The sequence below is a fragment of the Cetorhinus maximus genome, chromosome 21 (genome assembly GCF_964194155.1).
Source record: "Cetorhinus maximus chromosome 21, sCetMax3.hap1.1, whole genome shotgun sequence".
Lineage (NCBI taxonomy): Eukaryota > Metazoa > Chordata > Chondrichthyes > Lamniformes > Cetorhinidae > Cetorhinus > Cetorhinus maximus.
This window is the reverse complement of record NC_135899.1, coordinates 64,942,254-64,967,869: the sequence shown is the minus strand read 5'-3', so window position 1 is coordinate 64,967,869 and position 25,616 is coordinate 64,942,254. Positions and strand designations below refer to the sequence as shown.

Here is a 25,616-nt window from a genome sequence, read left to right as displayed (position 1 = left end):
TACAGTGGGGCTGGATGCTGATAATGGGATGGAAGAGTTTTGTCAATTGTATTTGTATTACTGGCATTTTATGGCCGGGGGTTGCTCCCGATCGCCGCTACCAGCCGGACTGGAAGAGTCTGGACAGCAGACCCTTGCCCTCCTGGTACGACGAGAGTAAATTTGGAATTTTCATTCACTGGGGTGTCTTTTCCGTGCCCAGTTTCGGGACCGAGTGGTTCTGGTGGTACTGGAAAGGTGTGCAGCGACTGGAATATGTAGACTTTATGAAAAAGAACTACCCAGAGGGGTTCACGTACAGCGAGTTCGCCACAGCGTTTACCGCGGAGTTCTTCGATCCGGATCAGTGGGCAGAGGTGATTCAGAAATCCGGAGCCAGGTACAAGATTAAACTTCCAAAACCCAGAAAATGTTATGAATGAGTAGTGGCGGAAGTTAATATTTACTGAGTGCTGCTTATGGAGTTGACAGACAACAAAACTAGTCACAATTTTAAAGCAAAAAGAGTATTTGCCACTCAAATGGGAGCCTTGCTGTGGCTCAGTTCATAGCACCCTCGCCTTTGAATCAGAGGGTTGTGGGTTCATGTCCCACTCCCGGAAACCAAGAACTGTGATTGTACTCGAAAGAGTTGCAATCTGTGACTGTTGATAACTCGAAAGAGTTTCAGGGTGAGAAAAATCCTGGGGCAGTTACTGTAATTAAAGTATTTGCCACTCAAATAATCATGGCATCTGACAGTCCGACAGCAATTTCTTTTCATTGTCCTGGGTATGGTCAATACCAGCAAAGTCATATTTAATGCCTATTTCAGCAGGTCTGCTGAACTCTGGCTGCCGGCATCTCTTTGAGGTTTGATCATGTGAGACTCGCACCACATGACATTTCACCATGGGACACAGAATCACTTGATACATTTCTGCAAATGTTATTCTGCTATCCGGGTGTGGTTCCCTGTTTACCTTTGCTCATTTCATACCACCTCCCCTCCCTGCTCTAGTATTGTATCCTCCTCCCGCAATGTGAAAACTGAAGCCAGCTCCACGAATTATTTCTTCAGTAAATTGGTCAGAGTTGTGTCACAGTGACAGAGTTTAAAAGCTGGAAATTTGAATTAAAACCAGAAAATGTTGAAACCACAGCAGGTCCAGCAGTTTCTGAGAACAGAGAAGTTACTCTGGCAGAGATCTGTTAGCACCTTCGATCCCTCATCCCAAAACAAATTGATTCTGTATTCCCACAAACCTGTTCCCAAATGAATCCCTCTGTTCGGGGCTCATTATTAGATGCTGTAATAAAACCTACTGATGATGGTGAGCGTATGAGATACAGGAAAGTACTTCCAAATGGGTTCCGATATTGTAAATAGGATTACTGCATCTGAATCTGTTTTGGGGTTAAGAGTAGTTTCTTTGTAATCCACTGCTTTTAAACATTATTTTTATAACGTAAGAAATAGGAGCAAGATTCAGCCTTTGGAGCCCATTCTGCCACTGAATGAGATCATGGCTGATCTACTTGAACACTATTTTCCTGCACTGTCCCTGTATTCATTGATGTTTTTAATATGTATAAATCTATCGATCTCAGTTTTGAACATTCTCAATGACTGAGCCACCACAGCCCTCTGGGGCAGAGAATTCCAAAAATTCACCATCCTTTGAGTGAAGAAATTCGTCCTCGTCTCAGTCCTAAATGACCCGCCCCTTATTCTGAAATGGTGTCCCCTGGTTCTATACCCCCAGCCTGGGGAAACATCCTTCCTGCATCAACCCTGTTGAGCCCTGTAAGAATTTTATGTGTTTGAAAAAGATCACCTCTGATTTTTCTGAGCTCTAGACAATAAAAGCCTAGTCTACTTAATTGTTTTTCATAGGACAATGCCTGCATCCCAGGGATCAGCCTGGTGAACCTTTGTTGCATTCCCTCTATGGTAAATACATCCTTCCTTCAGTAAGGAGACCAAAACTGCACACAGTACTCCAGGTGTGGTCTCACCAAGGCTCTATATAATTGCAATAATACATCTTGACTCCTATACGCAAATCCTCTTGTAATGAAGGCCATCATTAAAATATATTGTTAAAACTGAAGTCTGTCCTATTGATGTGTAGAGGATCACCTCTCTTCATGCCTCACCATGATAGCTAGAATGTTCTGTTTGTTTAACGTGTCTGTAATGTTTTGTCAGAAACATTATATATTTGTGACGCAGTCAGAAGATTGATTTTATTCTGTAGTGGATTTTAGGCATTGGCATTGCTGTCTTTCAGGTGAGAATTGACTGCTTTTACATCCCAGTAATAGACTGGTGTTTTCTATGAACATAGTCCCCATATTGCAATTGTTTGCAAATCTACATTCAGTTACCAAAATAGCCTCCAAAATCACTTTAAATCTGTTCATTTGCTGCATACTTCCTGCAGATTTGTTGCTGTGCATTGAAAAAACTCCTAACTCCACCATGGATTTCAATGGATTTCAATGCATTAATCTCATTTATAACACCGGACCCCTTTTGGAAGTATTCCAGTATGTATTTCTTAATGTCACTTGTGTGGTCCGAGGGGGAAAAAAAATTGGTAGAAAGAAAATCTTTCCAATACTTGCTAAAAGCTGAACACAAAATCTGAATTGAAGGTCAAACATTAATCTGTACAACAAAAACAGAAAATGCTGGAAAAACTCAGCAGGACTAACAGCATCTGTGGAAAGGAAAAAAAAGTTAATGTTTCGAGTCCATGTGGCTCTTCTTCAGAGCTAAAGAGAAGTAAAAATGTGATGAAATTTATGCTGTTTAAAGAGGGTGAAAATCTGGAACAAAAACAGAAAATGCTGGAAAAACTCAGCAGGTCTAACAAAGTCAATATCACTATCATTACCCTTTGTCCTTTCGTCCATGATATCTCTGGCGATCTCTCCTTTGCCTCCACATATCACTGGCCTTCTATCCAGCTTCACCTGTCCCACCCCACCTTATACAGTATAAATTTCCTTACATTTTTACTTCTCTTTAGCTCTAAAGAATAGCCGTAAGGACTTGAAACGTTAACTGTTTTTTTTCTCTCCACAGATGCAGTTAGACCTGCTGAGTTTTTCCAGCATTTTCTGCTTTTATTTCAGGTTTACAGGATCCGCAGTATTTTGCTTGTATATTAATCTGTGCAACGTAGTTTCCGTTTGAACCCTTTGCTTCTCATAGACTGACCTTAGTTTGCAATAATCTATAATATACAGAAGTGTCGATTCTCAACAGCTTGTGGTTTGTGATTTCAGGTATGTGGTTCTGACAACCAAACACCATGAAGGATTCACAAACTGGGGATCACCTGTGTCCTGGAACTGGAACTCAGTTGATACAGGTCCACATCGAGATTTGGTGGGTGATCTTGCAGCCGCAGTTCGAAAAAGGTTTGTGTTTAATTTTATGCATTTGGGGAAATTGCAATGTATTTATAATCACATTGATGCATATTGACAGTGAAAACCCACGCTAAACCCACACAATATGGCAGACTGGTTCCGAAATGTACCATCCTGATACAGGTCAGGGTTTGTTCAATAATACCTTCACAAATGTTTAATACAAAGCTGGAAGCTCTCTGGGAATTTGTATCTTGGTATAATGTGCATAGACTTTCCTGTGCAGTGAATCCCTGCAATTATTGAACTGTCTTTGTGATGATATGATTTTGTTTTTATTCTTGTATTTACAGAAATATCAGATAAAATTAAAGCAATGTCTTATAATCATTACTTTATTATCATTTTATTATTTAACCATCATTTTATTTCTGTGACATTTTCTAATTTCAACAGGAATATCCCCAGACTGATGTTGAGAACTGAAGTGAAACTTGCTGATAAATTTGAAGTTTAGCATTTCCATTTTTCAGCTTTTGAAACTTCAGATGGCAGATGCATGCCAAAGAAAATAAATTTCATTAGTTAAGGGAAAGTGGGGAGTGGTGTGTTAAAAGAAACCATTAACGTTTAGCTGAGTTTCCTATTCTCAATGAATGAGGATTACTTGCGAGTCTGAGCCATCGAAATGCACTGCTGGGGATAATGGCCTGGGTAAATTTGGAAAGTCCCACAAGCACTCTTAAAAGCCCACTCTCTGACTACTTCATGTACACCTATCCTTCTCAACAGTTACCTCCTCCCTCCATACAGTCTCAGCCAATGCACTTGAGGCATTCATTTCCTCGTTGCTGAATCTTTTGTTGTTCCGCACCTCTACTAGTTACAACCTTGTGGATTCTCAAATGCTCTGTGAACTCCAGGTTTTCTTCATCTAGTGCCTTACTGATCTTGTAAAAAGAATAAGATTGCTCCCGAGGTTATTTATACCCACAATGGTTGTTTCACTATTGATCTTACACTGCTGGGCGTTTTTTTTTCCCATAATGTGTGAAAGCTTTGAAAAAGAAATGAATTTTGAAATTTACTATATCAAACGTTCTTCTGTTGCAACAGGAATTTGTATTATGGAGTGTATCATTCTCTCCTTGACTGGTTTCATCCTTTCTACTTGTATGATAAAAAGAACCATTTCAAGACCCAGAAATTTGTTGCGGAAAAATCGTTACCAGAGCTGTATGAATTGGTCATGAGGTAATGAAATATGGCAGTTCTGCAGTATTGTCTGTGAGCTCACCTCATTACTGAAACACAGAGTTTATGCACAGGTGATGGCATTAACTTCAGACTCAATTCAGTTCTCTGCCTTTACTATGTAGACCTGAAAGTATTTCAAACCCTAAAGGTGGCTGGGATCATCAGTTTAAATGGTGTTGCTGGTGGGTGGGAGAGAGAGAGAGAGGGACATGTTAGGTATGGGAGAATTTTTCAGCAGAATTCATTTTAAAATGGACAAGAATTATCTGCTCCACCATCTCAACTGAAAGGTCCTCGTGCTGCCCCCAAGTCAGTAAACTTGCCTGGAAATTATACAGTGTGGTATTGGTATGGGAAAGCAACAAATTCCTTTCTTTCCAAATGGGTAAATAGCCCTGCTAACATAACAGCAGAATCATTTCAGGCACGTGATGTGGTGTTTGCACAATGATATTGCACAGTGTAATTTCCAGGCTTATAGCTAAGGTGGTATAATTTTTTGTAATTCCTTTTTGTTAGCTTTTAACACCATTCAGAATAGACCCCAAACAATGCACCAATTTCTCCAGTGCCAATAATCCTGCTATTAGGAACACAGGAAGCATCTTGTGTTTCAGGAAAAATATAAAAGCTGCATTTAAAGTTGGTTAAATTGCCACCACAGTCAATGATCAGAGGCATTTTTTAAGAAGACTGCATTTGTTAGTGATAAATTGTTTCTGTTTTTTACATGGTCACACTCTGGGAATAACTAGGAATTTTGTCTCTTCTCCCTTGACAGGTACAAACCAGATGTAATCTGGTCAGATGGAGACTGGGAAGCACCAGGTTCCTACTGGAATTCCACTGAATTTCTGGCCTGGCTTTACAATGATAGCCCCGTCAAGGTACTCATTGTCAATATTTACAAGATCATTACCGAGGATTATAATTACCTCGCATTGAATTTGTTAACCGATTTGGCTCAGGCTTGTTAAACTGAGTTTATTCTTTTTTACCCTGCGTATTCAGCATCATATCTTTTAAAGATGTCCCATTTCCTTTGTTGAACAACTGCCCTCCCTCCCACCATCCAGCTGCTTTACTTGTTCCCTCATTGCATTGAATTTAGCTGTGTTAAAATGACATATTTGGCTTCTGGTTCTGGGCGTTCCTGTTTGCAGCTCATGTTAAACTTGGCCATTCTGTGGCCAGTGTCTCCTTCCCCACCCTCAGGGCTGGTATAACCGCCCGTGGATGAGGTTTCATGCTTTTTCCGAGGCCTGCCTGGGCCCCTGGCCTGCCCACCAACCCCAAGGTTGAATGGGCAGGTCCATCAATCAAGTTAATTAGTTTTTTAATGATAGCTCATTAAAGCCGAATTGGCTGCACGCCCGCCAAACTGAAAGTCTAAATGACGCGGGATGACGTCAGGACGCACGCCTGATGTATCCCCACGTCATTTGACGTGTCGGCCAACCGGAAAAACCTGCCTGTAATTTAGGGAATGCAATGTAGGGAAAAAGGGGTAGTGAGGGGAGGCAGGACAGAACAAAAGGTAAGGTCTGGGATTGGGTAGAAGGCATGAGAGATTAAATGACAAAAGGGATGATGGTGCAAGGCCAAGGAGATGGTAATGGGGAAAGTAAAGAAACAAAAAATGCGTCTGGAGGAGGTGTAAGTGGGAGTATCAGGATGATCACCAAATGCTGCGATCCAGACAAAAAAGATGGGTAGCGGTCATGACCTGAAATTATTGGACTGAATCCCTCGACCAAGATTATGTAAATAAAAAATAGAGACCAACTGGTCATTATCTCACTGCTGTTTTGGGATCTTGCTGTGCATAAATCAGCTGCCATGTTTCCTACACTTAACAGTAACTACACTTCAGAAGTACTGAGTTGAAAGTAAATTGCTTAGTGACGTCGGAGGGATTTGTAAGGCACTATATAAATATCTGCTCCTTTATCTCTGTTGCTAGGATACTGTGGTAATCAATGACCGCTGGGGATCCGACTGTCGCTGTAAACATGGCGGCTTCTTCAACTGTGCGGACAAATACACCCCGAGCACATTGCCAAACCACAAATGGGAGAAGTGCACCACGGTTGACAAAAGGTCATGGGGATATCGTAGAAACATGCATTTGAATGAATTGATGGATTTGCAATCCATTATCACTGTACGTACTCCTGATTAATTAATGGTGAACATTACTAAAATGGTATTACGTTCATGTGAATGTGCAGTGGAGCTCGGTGTGTGCTTGGCTTGTCAACAATTGAATCAGAGTTTATCAAATGAGTAGCTTAATCATTCATATCAGGATTGTTCCCAGGTTGTTACCCAGCCTGTTCCGGGATGTTACAGTTGACCTGAATCTTCCTGAATTTGGGAATGGTGTTTTTGATTGTCAACAAGCATCCTATGTTGAAAGTGCATTGGATGTTAGGTACAGCAGTGATGCCTCTATGGTAAATAGCCTGTGCGGGGGATTGACACTGTTCTCTGCAGCGAGGGGCGAGAGTCTAGACGGCTGTGTTGCCTGCCTGGTTCCAGGGTTCAGGACATCTGCTCAGGGCTCGAGAGGGATTTGCAGTGGTTGGGGGGGAGGATCCAGTTGTCGTGGTCCATATAGGTACCAATGACATTGGTACCACGAGGAAAGAGGTCAGTATGAGGAGCTAGGTACCAAATTAAGAAGCAGAACCTCAGAGATAATCTCTGGATCATTAACTGAACCACGTGCAAATAGGTATAGGGCAAATAAGATTAGAGAGATGAATGCATGGCTCAAAGACTGATGTGGGAGAAGTGGGTTCCAGTTTGTGGGGCACTGGCATCAGTACTGGGGAAAGTGGGGGCTGTACCGTTGGGACGGTTTACACCTGAACCGTGCTGGGATGAGTGTCTTGGCAAATCGCCTAACCAGGGAAGTAGAGAGGGCTTTAAACTAAACAAGAGGGGTGGGGGATCAAGTTTGGGTAGAGGTAGCAATTCAAGGCGTAGAGTCAAGACAGGAGAGCAAAATAGTAATATGAGAAATGAGGGTCAGAGAATGGCAGATAGGGACAAAGAGAAAAAAAAACCTAAGAGTACATCAACAGTCAAGACTAGATGTTACAAAGGTAACAAAAAGTCAAAGCTGAAGGCTCCGAATCTGCGCGTAGCATTCATAAAGTAAATTAATTGATGGCCCACATTGAAGTAAATAAATAATATCTGATAGCAATTATGGAGATGTGACTGCAGTATGACAAAGATTGGGTCCTGAATATTGAGCGGTGCGTGAGATTCAAAGAGATTAGGAAGTTAGGTAAAAGTGGAGGCATAGCACTGTTAATCAAAGAGGGCATTTGTGCAATAGTTAGAGATGACCTTGGTTCAGGAGGTCAGGATGTAGAATCGGTTTGGGTGGAGATGAGGAAAAGTAGGAGAAATAAGTCACAAGTGGTCCACAGGCCCACTAACAGTAGCTACAATGTCGGACAAAGTATTCAAGAAGAAGTATTGTGTGCTTGTGATAAAGGGATGGCAATAATCGTGGGTGATTTTAATCTACATATAAACATGAAAAATCAGGTTGGCAGTAGTAGCCAGGACGAGGAGTTCTTAGAATGCTTTTGAGATAGTTTCTTAGAGCAGCATGTTCTGGAATCAGCCAGAGAGAAGAGTATATTAGACTTGGTATTTGTAATGTGAGAGGATTAATTAATGACCTCAGATTGAAGGCACCCCTAGGTAACAGCAACTACAATATGATTGAATTTTACATCCAGTTTGAAAGAGAGAAGAATGTGTCTAAGGCTAGTATCTTAAACTTAAACTTAAATAAGGGCAACTATGTGGGCATGAAAGCTGAGCTAGCTGAAGTGAACTGGGACGCAAAGGCTAGAGGATAGATCAATAGAGAAGAAGTGGCAGACATTTAAGGGGATTTTTCAGAGTATTCACAATAAGTACATTCCTATTATAAAGAAAAATTCTAAGGGGAGGATCCACCATCCGTGGTTAACTAGAGAGGATAAGGAAAGCATCAAACTTAAGGAAAAAGTGTACAACTCCACAAAGCTGAGTGGCAGGACAGATGATTGGTCAGAATATAAGGAATGGCAGGGAATGACTAAAAGGTTAACCAGGAGAAAGAAATTAGAGTTGAGAGGAAGGTAGCTAGAAATGTAAAAGAGTTTCCACAGGTATTCAAAAAGGAAAAGAGTAAGTAAAGTGAATGTTGGTCCTCTAGAGAGTGACAGTGGGGAGTTAATAGTAGATAATAAGGAAATGGTGGAAGAAATGAACAAATATTTTGCTTCTGTGTTCACTATAGAGGGTACAAAAAACATTCCAGTAGTAGCTGCAAATCAGGAGGTGAAAGTGAGAGAGGAGCTTGGTAAAACTGAAATCACTAGGGAAATGGTACTGAGCAAATTGATGGAGCTGCGGGCTGGCAAGTCTCTGGGTCCTGATGGGCGACATCCTAGGATCTTAAAAGAGGTGGCTAATGAGGTAGTCGATGCGCTGGTGTTAATTTTCTAAAATTCGCTAGATTCTGGAAAGGTACCATCAGACTGGAAAGTAGCAAATATAACCCCTCTATTGAAGAAGGGAGGGAGACAGAAAACAGGAACTATAGGCCAGTTAGCTTGACATCTGTCATAGGGAAGTTGTTAGAATTGATCATTAAGGAGGTTATAGCTGGGCACTTAGAAGAGCTCATGGCAATCAGGAAGAGTCAGCATAGTTTTGTGAAAGGAAAATTTTGTTTAACCAATTTATTGGAGTTTTTTTGAAGGAATAACATGCCTGTACTTGGATTTCCAGAAGACATTTGATAAGGTGCCACATCAAAGCTTATTACGGAAAATAAAAGCACAAAGTGTAGGCAGTAACCTATCAGCATGGATAGAAGTTTGGCTGGCTGGCTGAAAGCAGAGAGAATGCATAAATGGGTCTTTCTCGGATAGGCAGGATGTGACAAGTGGAGTCCCACAGGGGTCTGTGCTGGGGCCTTAACTATTTACAATGACTTAGAAGAGGGGAGTGAAGGCATGGTAGCTAAATTTGCTGATGACACAATGACGTGTAGGAGAGTATGTTGTGAAGTGGACATAAGGAGGTTGCAGATGGATATAGATAGGTTGACCTGAGTGGGCAAAGATCTGGCTCATGGAGTTTAACGTAGTAAACTGTGAAGTTGTTCACTTTGACAGGAAGAACAAAAAAGCAGAGTATTACTTAAACAGAATGGCTGCAAAATTCCCGAGGTGTAGAGGGGTCTAGGTGTTCTAGTACATGAGTCACAAAAAGTTAGCATGCAGGAACAGCAAGTAGTTAAGAAGCCTAATGGAATGCTATCCTTTATTATGAGAGGAATTGAACCTAAAAGTAAGGGTGTTATGCTTCAGTTATACAGGGCATTGGTGGGACTGCACCTCGAATACTGTGTACAGTTTTGGTCTCTTTATTTAAGGAAGGATGTAAATGTGTTGGAGGTTGTTCAGAGGAGGTTTACTAGATTGATACCTGGAATGAGTGGGTTGTCTTATGAGGAAAGGTTGGACAGACTGGGCTTGTTAACACTGGAGTTTAGAAGAGTGAGGGATGATTTGATTGAAGTATACGAGATCCTGAACGGCCTTGACAAAGTGGACGTGGAAAGGATGTTTCCTCTTGTGGGTGAGTCCAGAACTAGGGGGCACTGTTTTAAAATTAGGGGTCGCCCTTTTAGGATAGAGATAAGGAGAATTTTTTTATCTCAGAGAACTCTGAACTTTGCCTAAGAAGGCGGTGGAGGCAGAGGTTGATCAGATTCTTGTTAGGCAAGGGGATCAAAGGTTGTCGGGGGTAGATGGGAATGTGGAATTCAAAAGACAAGCAGATTAGCCATGACCTTGTTGAATGGCGGAGCAGGCTTGGGAGGTTGAATGCTCGACTCCTGTTCTTATCTCTTATGTTCTTATGATGCTCCATATCACCACTCGCACATAACCATAAGGGTTTTGAAGGTTCCTGACAATCAACTCGAACAAGGAGTTGATATCTTTAAAGGAAGAGGGGAGAAAATTGATGAGCTGTAATAATGAGCAGCAAAAAGTAAATCTTTATATTTAAAGGGGGATCGTTTATATCGGATAAAGTGTCTGACTAACTATTTATTTTTTATTTAGGGACAGAAAAGAGCTGAAAGAGATGAGTGAGCATTTTTATCACAATGGGGAGAACTTTCCCCCCCATCGGGGTGAGGGTGGGGGAGGGAGTTGTCTGTGGGCGGGCGGGGACCCGTTCGGTGTCACCGATCGAGTCTGCGCCGCCATTTTACATGGGTGGGCCAATCAAGGTTACCTGAGTCGGGGCCTGCGACCTTTTGTTTAGTCTAAGTTTTAAAAATTTAAATCACAGAATCACAGAGTGTGGAAGAGGCTCTTCAGCCCATTGAGTCTGCACCGACATATGAGAAACACCTGACCTACCCACCTAATCCCATTTACCAGCACTTGGCACATAGTCTTGAATGTTATGATGTGCCAAGTGTTCATCCAGGTACATTTTAAAGGTTGTGAGACAACCCGCCTCCACCACCCTCCCAGGCAGAGCGTTCCAGACTGACACCACCCTCTGGGTAAAAATGTTTTTCCTCACATCCCCCCTAAACCTCCTGCCCCTCACCTTGAACTTATGTTCCCTTGTGACTGCCCCTTCAACTAAGGGGAACAGCTGCTCCCTATCCAGCCTGTCCATGCCCCTCATAATCTTGTACACCTCGATCAGGTCGCCCCTCAGTCTTCTCTACTCCAATGAAAACAACCCAAGTCTATCCAACCTCTCTTCATAACTTAAATGTTTCATCCCCGGCAATGTCCTGGTAAATCGCCTCTGCACCCCCTCCAGTGCAATCACATCTTTCCTATAATGTGGTAACCAGAACTGCACACAGTACTCCAGCTGTGGCCTCACCAAGGTTCTATACAACTCCAACATGACCTCCCTACTTTTGTAATCTATGCCTCGATTGAGAAAGGCAAGTGTCCCATATGCCTTTTTAACCACATCACTACCATGCCCCTCTGCCTTCAGAGATCTATGGACACACACGCCAAGGTCCCTTTGTTCCTCAGAACTTCCTAGTGTCATGCCGTTCATTGAATACTTCTTGTCAAATTACTCCTTCCAAAGTGTATCACCTCACACTTTTCAGGGTTAAATTCCATCTGCTACTTATCTACCCATTTGAACATCCCGTCTATATCTTCCTGTAGCCCAAGACACTCAACATCACTATTAACCACCCGTCCAGTCTTTGTGTCATCTGTAAACTTACTAATCCTACCCCCCACATAGACATCTATGTCGTTTATATAAATGACAAATAATAGGGGACCGAGCACAGATCCCTGTGGTATGCCACTGGACACTGGCTTCCAGTCACTAAAGCATCCTTCTGTGATCACCCTCTGTCTCCTACAACTAAGCCAATTTTGAATCCACCTTATCAAATTACCCTGTATCCCATGTGCATTTGCCCTCTTTATAAGTCTCCCATGTGGGACCTTGTCAAAGGCTTTGCTGAAATCCAAATAGACTACATCAATTGCACTACCCTCATCTACATGCCTGTTCACCTCCTCAAAAAATTCAATCAAATTTGTTAGGCATGACCTCCCTCTGTCAAAGCCATGCTGACTATCCCTGATGAAACCTTGCCTCTCCAAGTGGAGATAGATACTCTCCTTCAGAATTTTCTCCAATAGTTTCTCTACCACTGACGTGAGACTTACTGGCCTGTAGTTCCCTGGCTTATCTCTACATTCCTTCTTAAATAGCAGAACCACATTAGCTGTTCTCTAGTCCTCTGGCACATCCCCCGTGGCCAGAGAGGAATTAAAAATTTGGGTTAGAGCCCCTGCGATCTCCTCCCTTGTCTCCCTCAGCAGTCTGGGACATAAGTCATCCGGACATAGAGATTTGTCCACTTTTAAGCCTGCCAACACCTCCAATACCTTGTCACTCCCTCTATCAATTTGCTTAAGAAGCTCGCAGCCTCTCTCCCCAAGTTCGATACCTTCATCCTCATTCTCTTGGGTGAAGACGGATGTGAAGTATTCATTCAGCACTCTAGCAATGTCTTCTGGCTCCACCCATAGATTGCCCCTTTAGTCCCTTATGGGCCCTACTCTAAAAGGAAGAAAAAAATTTAAGACATGTCCCCTCATGTGACAGTGTCACATGAACTGGGAAATGTCAATGAACATCATTGAAAACATTTATTTAATTTATAAACCCTTCATGAAACCTCATCCCGCCCGTGGATGAGGTTCCATGAAAAATAAGAAGTCCGCCTGGGCTCTTCACCTGCCCGCCAACCTTAAAGTTGGATGGGCAGATCAGTTTATTAGTTTAATTGATATTTAAATGGCCAAATAGGCCTTTGACAGTTCGGCGAACACGTAGCCGACATTGCTGTGTGCCCGCCGAACTGAAAATCTAAATGACGCCCGCGCGACGTCACCGTGCGTCATTTTACGCCTCAGCAAGCGGGCAATGCCTCTGCTCGCCAACCCAAAAATTATGGCCTATGTGTTTTGACATGATTTATACCAATGTTTATAGGGTTTGCAAATGAATGGAAGAATGTTTGCCACATTTTTTTTGTCAATGTTATTCATAACAAATTAGGGCTACTTATTCAGCAGGAACTGAAATGATGTTAACAATGGTAACACAGTAAATTCTCTGTGAATGTGTTGGGTGCGAGAGAACTGTCAACAAAGTGTGTGCCATTACTGTTATGAGGTCAAGGATTAAAACAGGAACAGGATAACGTAGACAATAGCTCTATCTTGCTAACTTTTCTTTCTCTGACAGAATTTGCTGGACACAGTGTCTTATGGAGGCAACTTGCTGCTTAATATTGGTCCGACCAAAGAAGGCACTATCCCTGTCATTTTCCAAGAAAGGCTGGAGGCCGTGGGACAATGGCTAAATGTTAATGGTGAAGCAATATATGCATCAAAACCATGGCGAGTTCAGAAGGAGAACTCTACGAACATATGGTAAAGTCTATCAGGGTTAAATATAGCACAGCTGTTTCTCTTTCCCTTACTTTATTGCCCAATTCTCCGTAGATACCTTCACTTGCACTTCATGCTTAAAGACAAAGCAAGAAATGGAAAACAACTTGCATTTCTTTGACACAGCTGAATACAGAGAGGGCCATGGACAAAGAGTAGATACAAAGCAGAAGGGAAGAAAGAGAAAAAGAGAGGCTGGGGGTGGGTAAGAGGTGACAGGTGAGAGGGTCAGGTGCACAGTAATTGAAGGAGCAGTCATCAATGGTGCAGTATAAAGTGTGGGGAACAAGGAGGATTTCAGAGGTGAGAAGGGATGTAGGGTGAGGTGTAGAGATGGAAGGATTTGAACAAAGAACAAGAAACATTAGTCATGAAGGGATATTAATGTCTAAAATGCTATTGGAAATTTTTTTAAAAATCGACCTTAGTGATGTCTGTGTCTGTGTGTGTTTCTTAATTGGATTAAAGTCAGCTGGTCTAGAGGCTTTGATGTATAGAAAGAAGTAGGTTTGAAATGGTAATTAGATAAACATGGGGAAGTTTAGAAACAGGTGTCAAGGGGCAATTTGCATTTTTAAATAAACCATTCTAAAGAATGGATGAAATCTTGCACCTAGCTAGAAGACACCAAGCAATGTGGTTTTTTTTTTCAGCTCACTAATAAAATTGGTGGAACGAAAGGATGTTATTGTTAGAAGAGGTAAAATTAAAAACTTAGTGATACAATGGAAAATTTAAATTCAAAGAGAAAGATATATATATATAAAGGAGAAAGGAGATTGTGGGTTAGGCAGAGACATTTTAAGATCCACCAAGTATGAGAAGCCTCCAGCCTGTAAGCCTCAAGCTGCTGTTTGCAAGGACCCAGAGCTGAAAGAAACTCATTTTGAATGTGACTGTCCAGGGTGTGCTTTGTCAGGTGTCTGTTTAAATCTATGAGATTTATTGTTGCCTTACCGGGGGTCTAACTGAGAATCAGATTAATTAGGGATTTTTGTAGTTATTGTATTAGCAATTTTGTAGACATATGTGCGCTTACAATTTTCCTTGTATTAATAAATATTTAATTTAGTTTTATAAAACCCTCTTGAGACTCGGTGGTCTTTTTACTACTGAATTCAAAGCCTGCATCTCAAAACGTACAAATTGCAAAAATGGGTTATGACAGTTGTTTCAAGTTTCCCTCTGGGATTTGAACAACTCAGCCTTTACCATTGGCTGTGTCATAATACATGGTCAACAAAAGTATAAAAACAACGACTATTGGGAAAAAAACACTTTCACAAAGTAATCTTTGTGGATTGATATTAGTGTTTCTATAGCAAAATATTGATCAGTTCCTGCTTAACATCTGTCATAGGGAAAATGTTAGAAGGTATTATCAGACTTTATAACAGGGCAATTGGATAAATTCAAGGTGATCAGGCAGAGTCAACATGGTTTTGTGAAAGGGAAATCATGTTTAACTAATTTATTGGAGTTGTTTGAAGACGTAACAGGTGCTATGGATAAAGGACATCTGGTGGATGTACTGTACTTAGATTTGCAGAAGGCACTTGATAAGGTTATTGTGGAAAATAAAAGCTCATGATGTAGGGGGTAACATATTGGCAGATAGAAGATTGGCTAGCTAACAGGAAACACAAATGGGTGTAACTTTCTGGTTGGCAGGATGTGACCAGTGGTATGCCACAGGGATCAGTGTTGGGGCCTCAACTCTTTACAATGTATACAAAGGATTTGGATGGTATATTTGCTAAATTTGATGACACAAAGATAAGTAGGGAAGTAAGTTGTGAAGAGGACATAAGGAGGCTGCAAAAGGATATAGATAGGTTAGGGGAGTGGGCAAAGATCTGGTAAATGGAGTATAATGTGGGAAAATATGAGGAGGTTTTGACAGGATGAATAAAAAAGAAGCATATTCTCTAAGTTATTGCAGAGTTCTGAGATGCAGAAGGAGCTGGGTGTCCTGGTGCATGAATCACAAAAGGTTAGTATGCAGGTGCAGCAAGTACTTAGCAAAGCTAATAGAACGTTATCATTTATTGCAAGGGGAATTGAATACAGGAGCAGGGGAGTTATCCTTCAGTTATACAGGGCGTTGGTGAGACCACATCTGGAGTACTGTGTACAGTATTGGTCTACTTATTTAAGGAAAGATGTAATTGCATTGGAAGCAGTTCAAAGAAGGTTTACTAGACTAATACCTGGAATGAGTGGGTTGTCTTATGAGGAAAGGTTGGACAGGCTAGGCTTGTATCCGCTGGAGTTTAAAAGAATAAGAGGTGACGTGACTGAAATAATATAAGATCCTGAGGGGACTTGACTGGATGGATATGGAGAAGATGTTTCCTCTTGTGGGGGAATCTAGAACTAGGGGCCACTGTTTCAAAATAAGGGGTTGCCCATTTATGACAGAGATGAGGAAAATGTTTTCTTTCAAAGGGTTGTGAGACTTTGGAATTGTCTTCCTCAAAAAGGTGGTTGAGGCAGAGTCTTTGAATATCTTTAAGGCAGAAGTAGATTGCTTCTTGATAAGCAAGGGGGTGATAGGTTATCGGGTAGGTAGGAATATGAAGTTAAGGTTAAAATTAGGTCAGCCATGATCTTATTGAATGGTGGAGCAGCTCCTGCTCCTAATTCATATGTTCGTATGCTCTCCAATGTCAATATCAAAATTCAGTTGTTATACTGGGGTTAGTATAGCATTTGAATATCAATCTTAGGTCTTTGCTGGTCTTGTAGCCTTTCACACCAGGCAGTGTAGTTACCCACAGCCACCAAGAGAGCTCACATGCAGCTTTTCATACAAGTGCTGGATGTGTAGCAGCAGATTCTGTAATGCTGCTTCTTTCCCAACAATCATTAATTTTGAAGGAAATTTTTCAAAAGTGATTCCCGCCATGGGTCTACAAAACTAAAGCTAAAGCTATGGCTTATGATCTGAGTGTTGATAATGTCTCGAGGACAGTGTCAAATTCTGTAGTTACTGCACCTGTGTGCAATTGATGAAGGTCAGTTTTGTGGAAGTGATGTCACGTCTGTCGGTTTCCTAGGACCCGCTTGGAACTGTGGTATCGAATTTCAGGTGTACCTTTGCACAATTTCAACACTTATGTTCCCTGTGAGACTTTGTCACTGAATATCTGAAAAACAGAATTTTTGAGTTTAGTAATGCCTGGAGCTTGGAGATAGAAACGTTCAGTGTTGACGTATGATGTGTATGTAAAGCCTGAATCCAGTACAAGTTATGCTAGATAATAAAGTTATTGTAGCGTTTTCAAGGGAAAAACAAAAACAAAGTTATGAAATAAGAAAGTTCACTGTTGGACTGTGTAATCAAATAATCAAGCAGGTCACGATTATTGTAAAAATATTAATGTATTGCAACTTTGCTGCTTTTTTTTGTCTCATTTCCCGCAAGCCTCTGCTTTGAATTCAGTGATGTGATGAGTCTTTGCCCCCAGGTACACGAGTAAGGGATCCTCAGTTTATGCCGTGTTCACAAAGTGGCCCACTGATAATGTCCTGAAACTGGAATCTCCAAAGAGCTCATCGAGCACCAAAGTAAGTGCTTAGGATCTGTTTCCTTTGGTGACTGTTTCTTAGCCTTTACCTGACCTAGAATTGCAAGAGGAGCTGGACAACAGACTTATCCATGATGACTGTTAATCCCATGGACCAGCAGACAGTGAAATTCCATAGTTGATTTTGCCTCTGGTAGTTATCAAGAAAGTTGCCAAATATGCAAAGGTGTTACTTGGGTTCTGCAATTATTGTCCTAAGATTGGATAGAAAAAAAGCTGAGTGTCTGATATTCGTTCCTTTATCTTTCTTTGTCTGTTTCTTTTTGTCTTGTTTAATCCACTATTTGTGCTTTTTATACACTGTACTTATCCTCTCTATTCCTTTGTCTCACTTTCACATTTTGATCTTTAGCCATGTTCCTCTCTTGCCACTGGAAACACACCTTACTCTCACAATCTACCTTCCACAATCTTGATATCATCCAAAGCACTTCTGACCTAACTCGCACCAATTTCCGTTCACCCACCTCCCTCTGTGCTCGCTGATCCACATTGGCTCCCGGTTAAGCAACACCACAAGTCCAAAATTCCCTTGTTTTCAAATTTATCTATCTCCTTCCACCCCGCAGCTCTCTTGGGATATCTGCACTCCTCTAATTCTGGCCTTTTGAATATCCCCACTATTAATCTCTCCATCATTGGTAGCCATGCCTTCAGCTGGCAGGACCCTAAGCTCTGGAGTTCGTTCCCTAATCTCCTCTTCCACCCTTTCCTCCTTTAAGACAATCCTTAAAACCTAACTCTTTGACCAAGCTTTAGATTATCTATGCTAATACCCTTATGTGGCTCAGTGTGAGATTTTGCTTTACGAAGCTCCTGTGGAACATCTTGGGACCTTTTATGATATATAAATGCCAGTTGATGTTGTTTCCAGTTATCTCCTGTTTTGTTAAATCTTTTAAGTATTGAATGCCTTTTGGAATTTGTGCATTTTTTTAATAACTGCTATAATCATTTTTATTTTACTGTAGGAATTTTTAATAATAGTTTTACCTTGTCTTGTGATACTCAGAGTACTCCAGCCTGAAATCTCCCTCATACTCCTTTTCCACTCAGATATCTCTTTCTCTTCTGCGCCCCCACCCCCCGCACATCCCATCTTTGACTGGTATCAAAAATCACAAAGTAATGATTTAGTCATTCTGCCACCTCGTTGTCCTCAGTGACTCTCCACCCTCAACCCCCTGCTGCTGTTGACTGATCCAATATTTCTCTTTGACCTTCTCTTGCTTCTGAGTTACTTAAAGAACACTCTGCTATTGTCTGTTATATTTCCTTCTATATTCATTTAATGGATCCTGTTTTACATCTTTCAACAGTTTCTTGGTACTTCATTCGCTTGAATTTTCCAGTTCTTTTGCCTTGTTACTTCCTATTCCTTCCCAGGATATTTCAGAATTATATATGCCCTTTCTATCTCCTTCATGCCTTCCATGACATCCCTTTTCATTCACATTGGTTTAGCTTTCTTGTTGTTACATATAAAAAAAAACAGATATTATATTCATTGGGATCCAAATGGTCTCCCATTTAAACTTGGCTTATTGGCATATCCTTATTGGCCAGGAGCCAATTCAGTACCCCTTTTCCGTAAGATTTGTGAAATACATTACCTTGTACATACTGATCCCAAATCCCAATCTATGTCAGGAAGATTAAAATCTATTATGATCACAACTGAAGCCATACTACTAATCTTTATAACCTCTCTAGACTGTACATTCATCTCCATGTTATTCATTATTCCTGCCGCTGACTTGTTTCCCTTTTCTACTTTCTAGATCCACCTAAGAAGATTCTGTGCTAATCCCCAATTCTTTCCTCTCAGTAATCTTCAAATAGTTGTTTGGTAGTACAGAACTTGAGTATTGTTGAAAAACGAGACATGCTTTGAAATTTTTTGTTTTTGACTCTTCAGGACACTTTGCAAGAATATCAATATAGGGGGAAGACAAGTTATACTGTATGTGAAGAGAGTGCTGATTGGTTGGCACATGGACTCTGATTGAGGGGGGCTGAACAGAGTAGATAGGGAGAAGCTGTTCCCCCTCGTAAAAGGATCAAGAACGAGAGGGCACAGATTTAAAGTGATTTGCAAAAGTAGCAAATGTGATGTGAGAAAAACCTTTTTCACACATGACGTGGTTCGGGTCCAGAATGCACTCCCTGGAAGCGTGGTGGAGGCAGGTTCAATCGAGGCGTTCAAGACGGCATTAGATGATTATTTGAATAGAAACAATGTGCAGGGGCACGAGGAAGAGGTAGGGCAATGGCACTAGGTCATAATGGTCATTTGGAGAGCTGGTGCAGACGTGATGAGCCGAATGGCTTCCTCCTATGCCATTAAAATTCTGTGGTACAGGTGTTGCCATATTGGTATACTTGAGGTGTCCTGAAGAGTATAAGACTAAAAGCTTCGACATGTTTCTTTTTTCAGCAGTACTCAGTAACCTTCCTTGATAAACTGTGTCATCTTGTAGATCTTCGTTTCTTTTCTAATCTCCCTAAAGCAAGCGTAAGCCAGCCTGTGTGTCAGCTGTGGCTCAGTTAGTGGCACACTTGCCTTTGAATCATAAGGTTTCAGGCTCAAGTCCCACTCTGAGGCCTTGAGCACAAAAATCAAGCTGCCACCCCAGGCCAATGCTGAGGGAGCATCATCATCATTGGAAATGCTGTCTTTTGGATGAGATGTTAAACCAAAACCCCATCTGCCTGCTTGCAGACCTAAGTGGTCTCAAGGCATGGTTTTGAAGGGGAGTTGTCCAGTATTTGTACCTCAACCAACATCACAAAAAAATAGATTATCCGGTTATTATCAGATTTATCCTTGTTGCTGAGCATAAATTAGCTGCTGTTTCCTACATTACAGGTGCAACAACATCTTAAAAAGTACTTCATTGGCTGTAAAGCACATTGAGATGTCCAACAGTCATGCTAAGCACTATCTATATGCGAGTCTTTTTTTCTATTTGTTCCCTTTCATCCTCTCTAGTCAGGTTTCAGAAATTCTACTAGTTCCATATTTATCTCCACTTCGAACCCATCCAATTTTTCTCATGCTCAGGAAAGCTTGCAGTTTTGAAATGTAATCACTGCAGATGAATGAGATTTGATCGATCTGCTCATGGAACAGATTCCCAATTCAAATAGTTAATGCTGGACAAGATAACCTTTCTCAAACGTTATAAGTATCCCCATATATCTGGCTATAAATTAGCCAAAAGTCAAAAAGATGAATCTGGATAGAGACAAAATGCTGCATGAAACTTGATGATTTCATCAACCATCTTCATCAACCACCATAATGTGATAGTTGAGGAATAATGAGCACAGGTTCGAATGAATATTGCAAGTCCTAGAGTTACTTGTGGGATTTAGGGGGGGAACTTATAAAAGCTTCCTCAGGAAGTTAAATAGTTGTGTAGACTCTGTGGTGAAATGGATTGTATCTGGTTTGGGGAAGAAACAAGCTTGATGTGTTGATTGTCCTTTTGCTTCATATCCTTGTGTTCTGTCTCCAGGTGACAATGCTGGGAATCCCCGAGCCTCTGAAATGGAAGAGTTCTCCTGGGCAGGGCATCCTCGTCTTCCTGTCCTCTATTTCTCTGTTTACTCTCCCATCGCAAAATGGTTGGACATTGAAGCTTGAAGGAGTTTCATAATCAGGAGAAGCAGCTCGGTCCTTTGAAGTAGCTCTTGGCTTGAAAATGATTTTTAGCGACTTTGCACCTATTTGACAAAGCAATTGCTTTAAAATTTGTAATATAAATCAGTATGATTCAATTTTTATAGATCAGAGTGGTTTTTATTTTTTGATAACAATCAGAAATTCGATTTGGCAGTGCCAAGTGGATGGATAAAAATGATGGTGATAGGGTTATTGTGCAGATCACAGCTTATGTCACCCATTGCAAGGCTTAGTGGCGGAATTTGACTCTGTTTTGGGGTTACCTTTTGGCTTTTCGGAGCTCCTTTTTTCAATCTCGCTAACTCCTTTTTTAAGTGATGCAGTCATGTAGAAATATTACCTTCTGCATTTGTGTTGATTTTTAAAAAGATTTCCTTCTTTACATGGATAAGGTAGCACAAATACCAAAGGCTGTATGTTATTAAAGCTTTTAACTTGGAATCTATAAATAAGGTGTTTTTGTTAATTTATTATAAAGAAATCTCCCATGCTGCATTTCCAAACTGAAAAGTCTAACTATTTGGCACAAGGTAATTATTAGGAATGGATCTCACATCTGCGGCCCCTTTTAAAAATTAATTGCAAGCAATTAGTGCACTGCAGCATTTTTTGGTTTTGTTCTGCCAATTTCAAGTTTCTTTCCCCTCAATATTTCTGTTTGAAGTGACTGCTGATGAACACATTTGGATGCTGATTTCCAAAAGATCGAACTGTACAACAAGGGGAATACACACACACAAATTAATTCTGCAGCACCAAGATAGACATCAGCTTAAAAAATGAGTTTAATTCACATATAGTTCACATTTCAGTGATTTTGTTTCCCCAAGGTAATGCACTTTCTCATGTGATCATCCGTGCTCTAGTGATACATAGATTGGAACCCCTTGGTTGCATTAAAGACATATACAAATTTATAGAGATGGTTAACTCACTAATTGTACCTCCACCCACCCCCTGCTATCCCATACATTTTACAATGGGCATTGAATGTCTGTACACAAATATAGAAACAGACAAAGTTATGCTGGCCGTCCGAAGTATCTTCAATAAATTTCTCCAGCCTGACAAGACCAGATGAAGCTGTAATGCAGTTACTACACTTATGTTTATCAAAAAATGACTGAATTCAGTAATGAATTTTAACTCCAAACCAAAGGCACAGCTATGGGTAAGAAATTTACCCCAGCTGATGCAAACCTATACATGGGAGAGCGAGAAGGGAGTGTGTTTAAAGTTTCCCAGGCTCCCTATGTGTTAGTACAGATATTTAGATTGGCGATATTTGAATTCTTACAGAAGCAAAATTAGAACAATTCATCAATATTCCCAATAATTATCACCCCTTCATTGAACTCAAAGCCACACACAGGAAAGCGTTAATTTCCTAGACATACAGTATTTAATCTGGCACAAGAAAACAACTGGCATAAGCTAGTGACAAAAGTTTCTTTCAAGATAATTGATACGCACTTCTGCATACAAAGAGTGATCACCCTAAACATATCTTGCGCTGACTGGTGAGGTCACTGCGAATGCGTTTCATCACGTGCACAAAACCAAAAGGTTTTAGCCAGGTAGTTACTACCCTTTTTACTGCATTAAGATAAAGAGGATACTCAAAAAGATTCCTTGGACATGTAAAGTCTAATTTTTTGAGAGTGCTGGGCAACCCACTGTTGCAACACACGTTAACACCAAGTTAACCGTTAATTATAACATACTACACAATGACCCAACAAATTAAATAAAGTGGTTAAGAATCATTTTGAAAAGTTAAAAGTGGATGTCGATTCACTAAGCCAATATATCAGAACATCAGCTTATAAAGATTTATTAGTCTGGAGCAAAGCGAGGAAACAAGCTACCACATTTCACAACCTTTCTGTCTCCACACTCAATGGGTAAGAAATTTATCCCAGCTGATACATGGAAGAGTGAGAAGAGAGCGTATTTAAAAAGTGTCCCGGGCTCCCTATGTGTTACTACAGATATTTTGAAATTTTTTATTGGTTCATGGGATGTGGGCATTGCTGGCTATGCCAGCATTTATTGCCCATCCCTGTTAAGAGTCAACTACATTGCTGTGGGTCTGGAGTCACATGTAAGCCAAACCAGGTAAGGACAGCAGAGTTCCTTCCCTAGAGTGCATTAGTGAACCAGATGGGTTTTTACAACAATCAACAATGGTTTCATGGTCATCATCAGATTCCAGATTTTTATTGATTTCAAATTTCACCATCTTCCATGGCGCAGTTTGAACCTGGGTCCCCAGAGCATTACCCTGGGTCTTTGGAATACCAGTCCAGTGATAAAAACTGTGACATAAACCACTATGTCACCCCCTCCCCATGGAATGTTGATGTCTGAACTCTTACAGAAGGAGAATTAGAAAAATTCATCAATATGCCCAATAATCATCACCCTTCCATTAAGCTGAAAGCCAAACACAAGGAAAGTGCAAAAGCTATGGGTCCTGACAATATTCCGACAATAGTACTGGAGACTTGTGCTCCAGAACTTGCCACGTCCCTAGCCAAGCTGTTCCAGTACAGCTACAACACTGACAGCCACCCGGCAATGTGGAAAATTGCTCAGGTAGGTCCTGTGCTCAAAGAGCAATACAAATCCAACCTGCTCAATTATGGCCCCATCAGTCTACACTTGATCATCAATAAAGTGATGGAAGGGGTCATCACCAGTGCTATCAACCTGCACTTGCTTAGCAATAATCTGCTTACTTTCGCTCAATTTGGGTTCCGCCAGGGCCACTAAGTTCCTGACCCCTTTACAGCCCTGGTCCAAACATAGACAAAAGAGCTGAATTCCAGAGGTGAGGTGCGAGTGACTGCCCTTGACATCAAGGCATTTTTGACTGAGTGTGGCTTCAAGGAGTCAATGGGAATCGGGAAAAACTCTGCTCTGGCTGGAGTTATACCTAGCACAAAGGAAGATGGTTATGGTTGTTGGAGGTCAATCATCTCAATTCCAGGCAATCACTGCAGGAGTTCCTCAGGGTAGTGTCCCAGGCCCAACCATCTTCAGCTGCTTCATCAATGACCTTCCTTCCATCATAAGGTCTGAAGTGGAGATGTTTGCTGATGACCGCACAATGTTCCGCACCATTTGCAACTCCTCAGATACTGAAGCAGTCCATGTCCAAATGCAGCAAGACCTGGACAATATCCAGGCTTGGGCTGACAAGTGGCAAGTAACATTCATGCCAGGCAAATGCCACAATGACCATTGCCAACAAGTGAGAATCTAACCATCACTCCTTGGTATTCAATGGTACTACCATCACTGAATGCCCCACTATCAACATCCTGGGGGGCTACCATTGACTAGAAATTGCACTGGACTAGCCATATAAATACTATGGCTACAAGACCAAGTCAGAGGCTAGGAATCCTGCAGCAAGTAACTCACCTCCTGACTTCCCAAAGCCTGTCCACCATCTACAAAGCACAAGCCAGGAATGAGATGGAATACTCTCCAGTTGCCTGGATGAGTGCAGCTCCAACAACACTCATGAACCTTGACACCATCCAGGACAAAGCAGCCCACTTGATTGGCACCCCATCCACAAACATTCACTCCCTCCACCACCAACGCACAGCGGCAGCAGTGTGTACCATTTACTAGGTGCCTCCTTAGCATCTTCCAAACCCATGATCATTACCATCTAGAAGGACAAGGGCAACAGACACATGGGAACACCACCACCTGCCTGTTCACCTCCAAGCCACTCACCGTCTTGACTTGGAAATATATCTCCGTTCCTTCACTGTTGTGCTGGGTCAAAATTCTGGAAATCCCTCCCTCACTAATTTACGTATTACATCACGTGTACCTGGAAAAAACATACAGAATAAGTAAGATCAAGGATGAAATATCCTTGAATTAAAACCAAAAATGCAGGAAATTCTCAGCAGATCTGGCAGCGTCTGTGGAGAGAGAAAAACAGAATTTTATCAGTTCTGATGAAAGGTCACAGGCCTGAAATGTTAACTTGTTTTCTCTCTCCACGGTTGCTGCCAGACCTGCTGGGTATTTAGAGCATTTTCTGTTTCTATTTCTAATTTCCAGCATGAACAGTATTTGACTTTTGTAAGCACATTTTTAAATTGAGTTTAAAAAAAATGGGAGTTGGAGTGACAAATCTCTGCAGGTGGCGCTGTTGAGCAACAACTAAATCTTATCCACTTCAAGAACAACATCAATGTTTACAAGTTTTTAAAAATAAGCTAACTTGATGTACAAATTAATTTTTCAAACATTACAGTCAAATCGAAGGAATTTTATAGACTGAGCTATTTATGAAAGTTTTGTTGTAAAATACAGTTAGTATTTTTAAGATTTGAAAATCAACCCAAAATCTCTGTTTTCTAGCCCATGCATTGAAACAGATATACAGTGAGTCTGTGATGTTTCTTACTGTGTACACCATTCTCAGAACATGCATAGAAGGCACAATTACTAGAATGGGAGCTAGGACCTGTGCCCTGGCTAATCGTAGAATTAGGGCTGTGGGGGTGGGGTGGTTCAGGTGAAGGGATATTTAGAAATCCAAAGAGAAATGTCGAGGTAATGTGGGTAAAGACAAGCAGATTGGGGCAGGAATGGAAGGGACAGAGTCTAACAAAAATTGTACATTGGCCAATAAGG

General features: G+C 41.2%; 1 protein-coding gene across 1 annotated transcript; it reads left to right on the top strand.

Moving 5' to 3' along the window:
- On the top strand, positions 1-21,400 carry LOC144695923 (tissue alpha-L-fucosidase-like). The gene is made up of 8 exons (XM_078567012.1): positions 1-379; positions 3,277-3,411; positions 4,480-4,617; positions 5,402-5,507; positions 6,584-6,784; positions 13,465-13,652; positions 17,141-17,240; positions 20,782-21,400. The coding sequence occupies exons 1-8, from the start codon at positions 15-17 to the stop codon at positions 20,920-20,922; spliced, it is 1,374 nt and encodes a 457-aa protein (XP_078423138.1). The 5' UTR covers positions 1-14; the 3' UTR covers positions 20,923-21,400.
- The last annotated feature ends 4,216 nt before the right edge of the window (positions 21,401-25,616 follow it).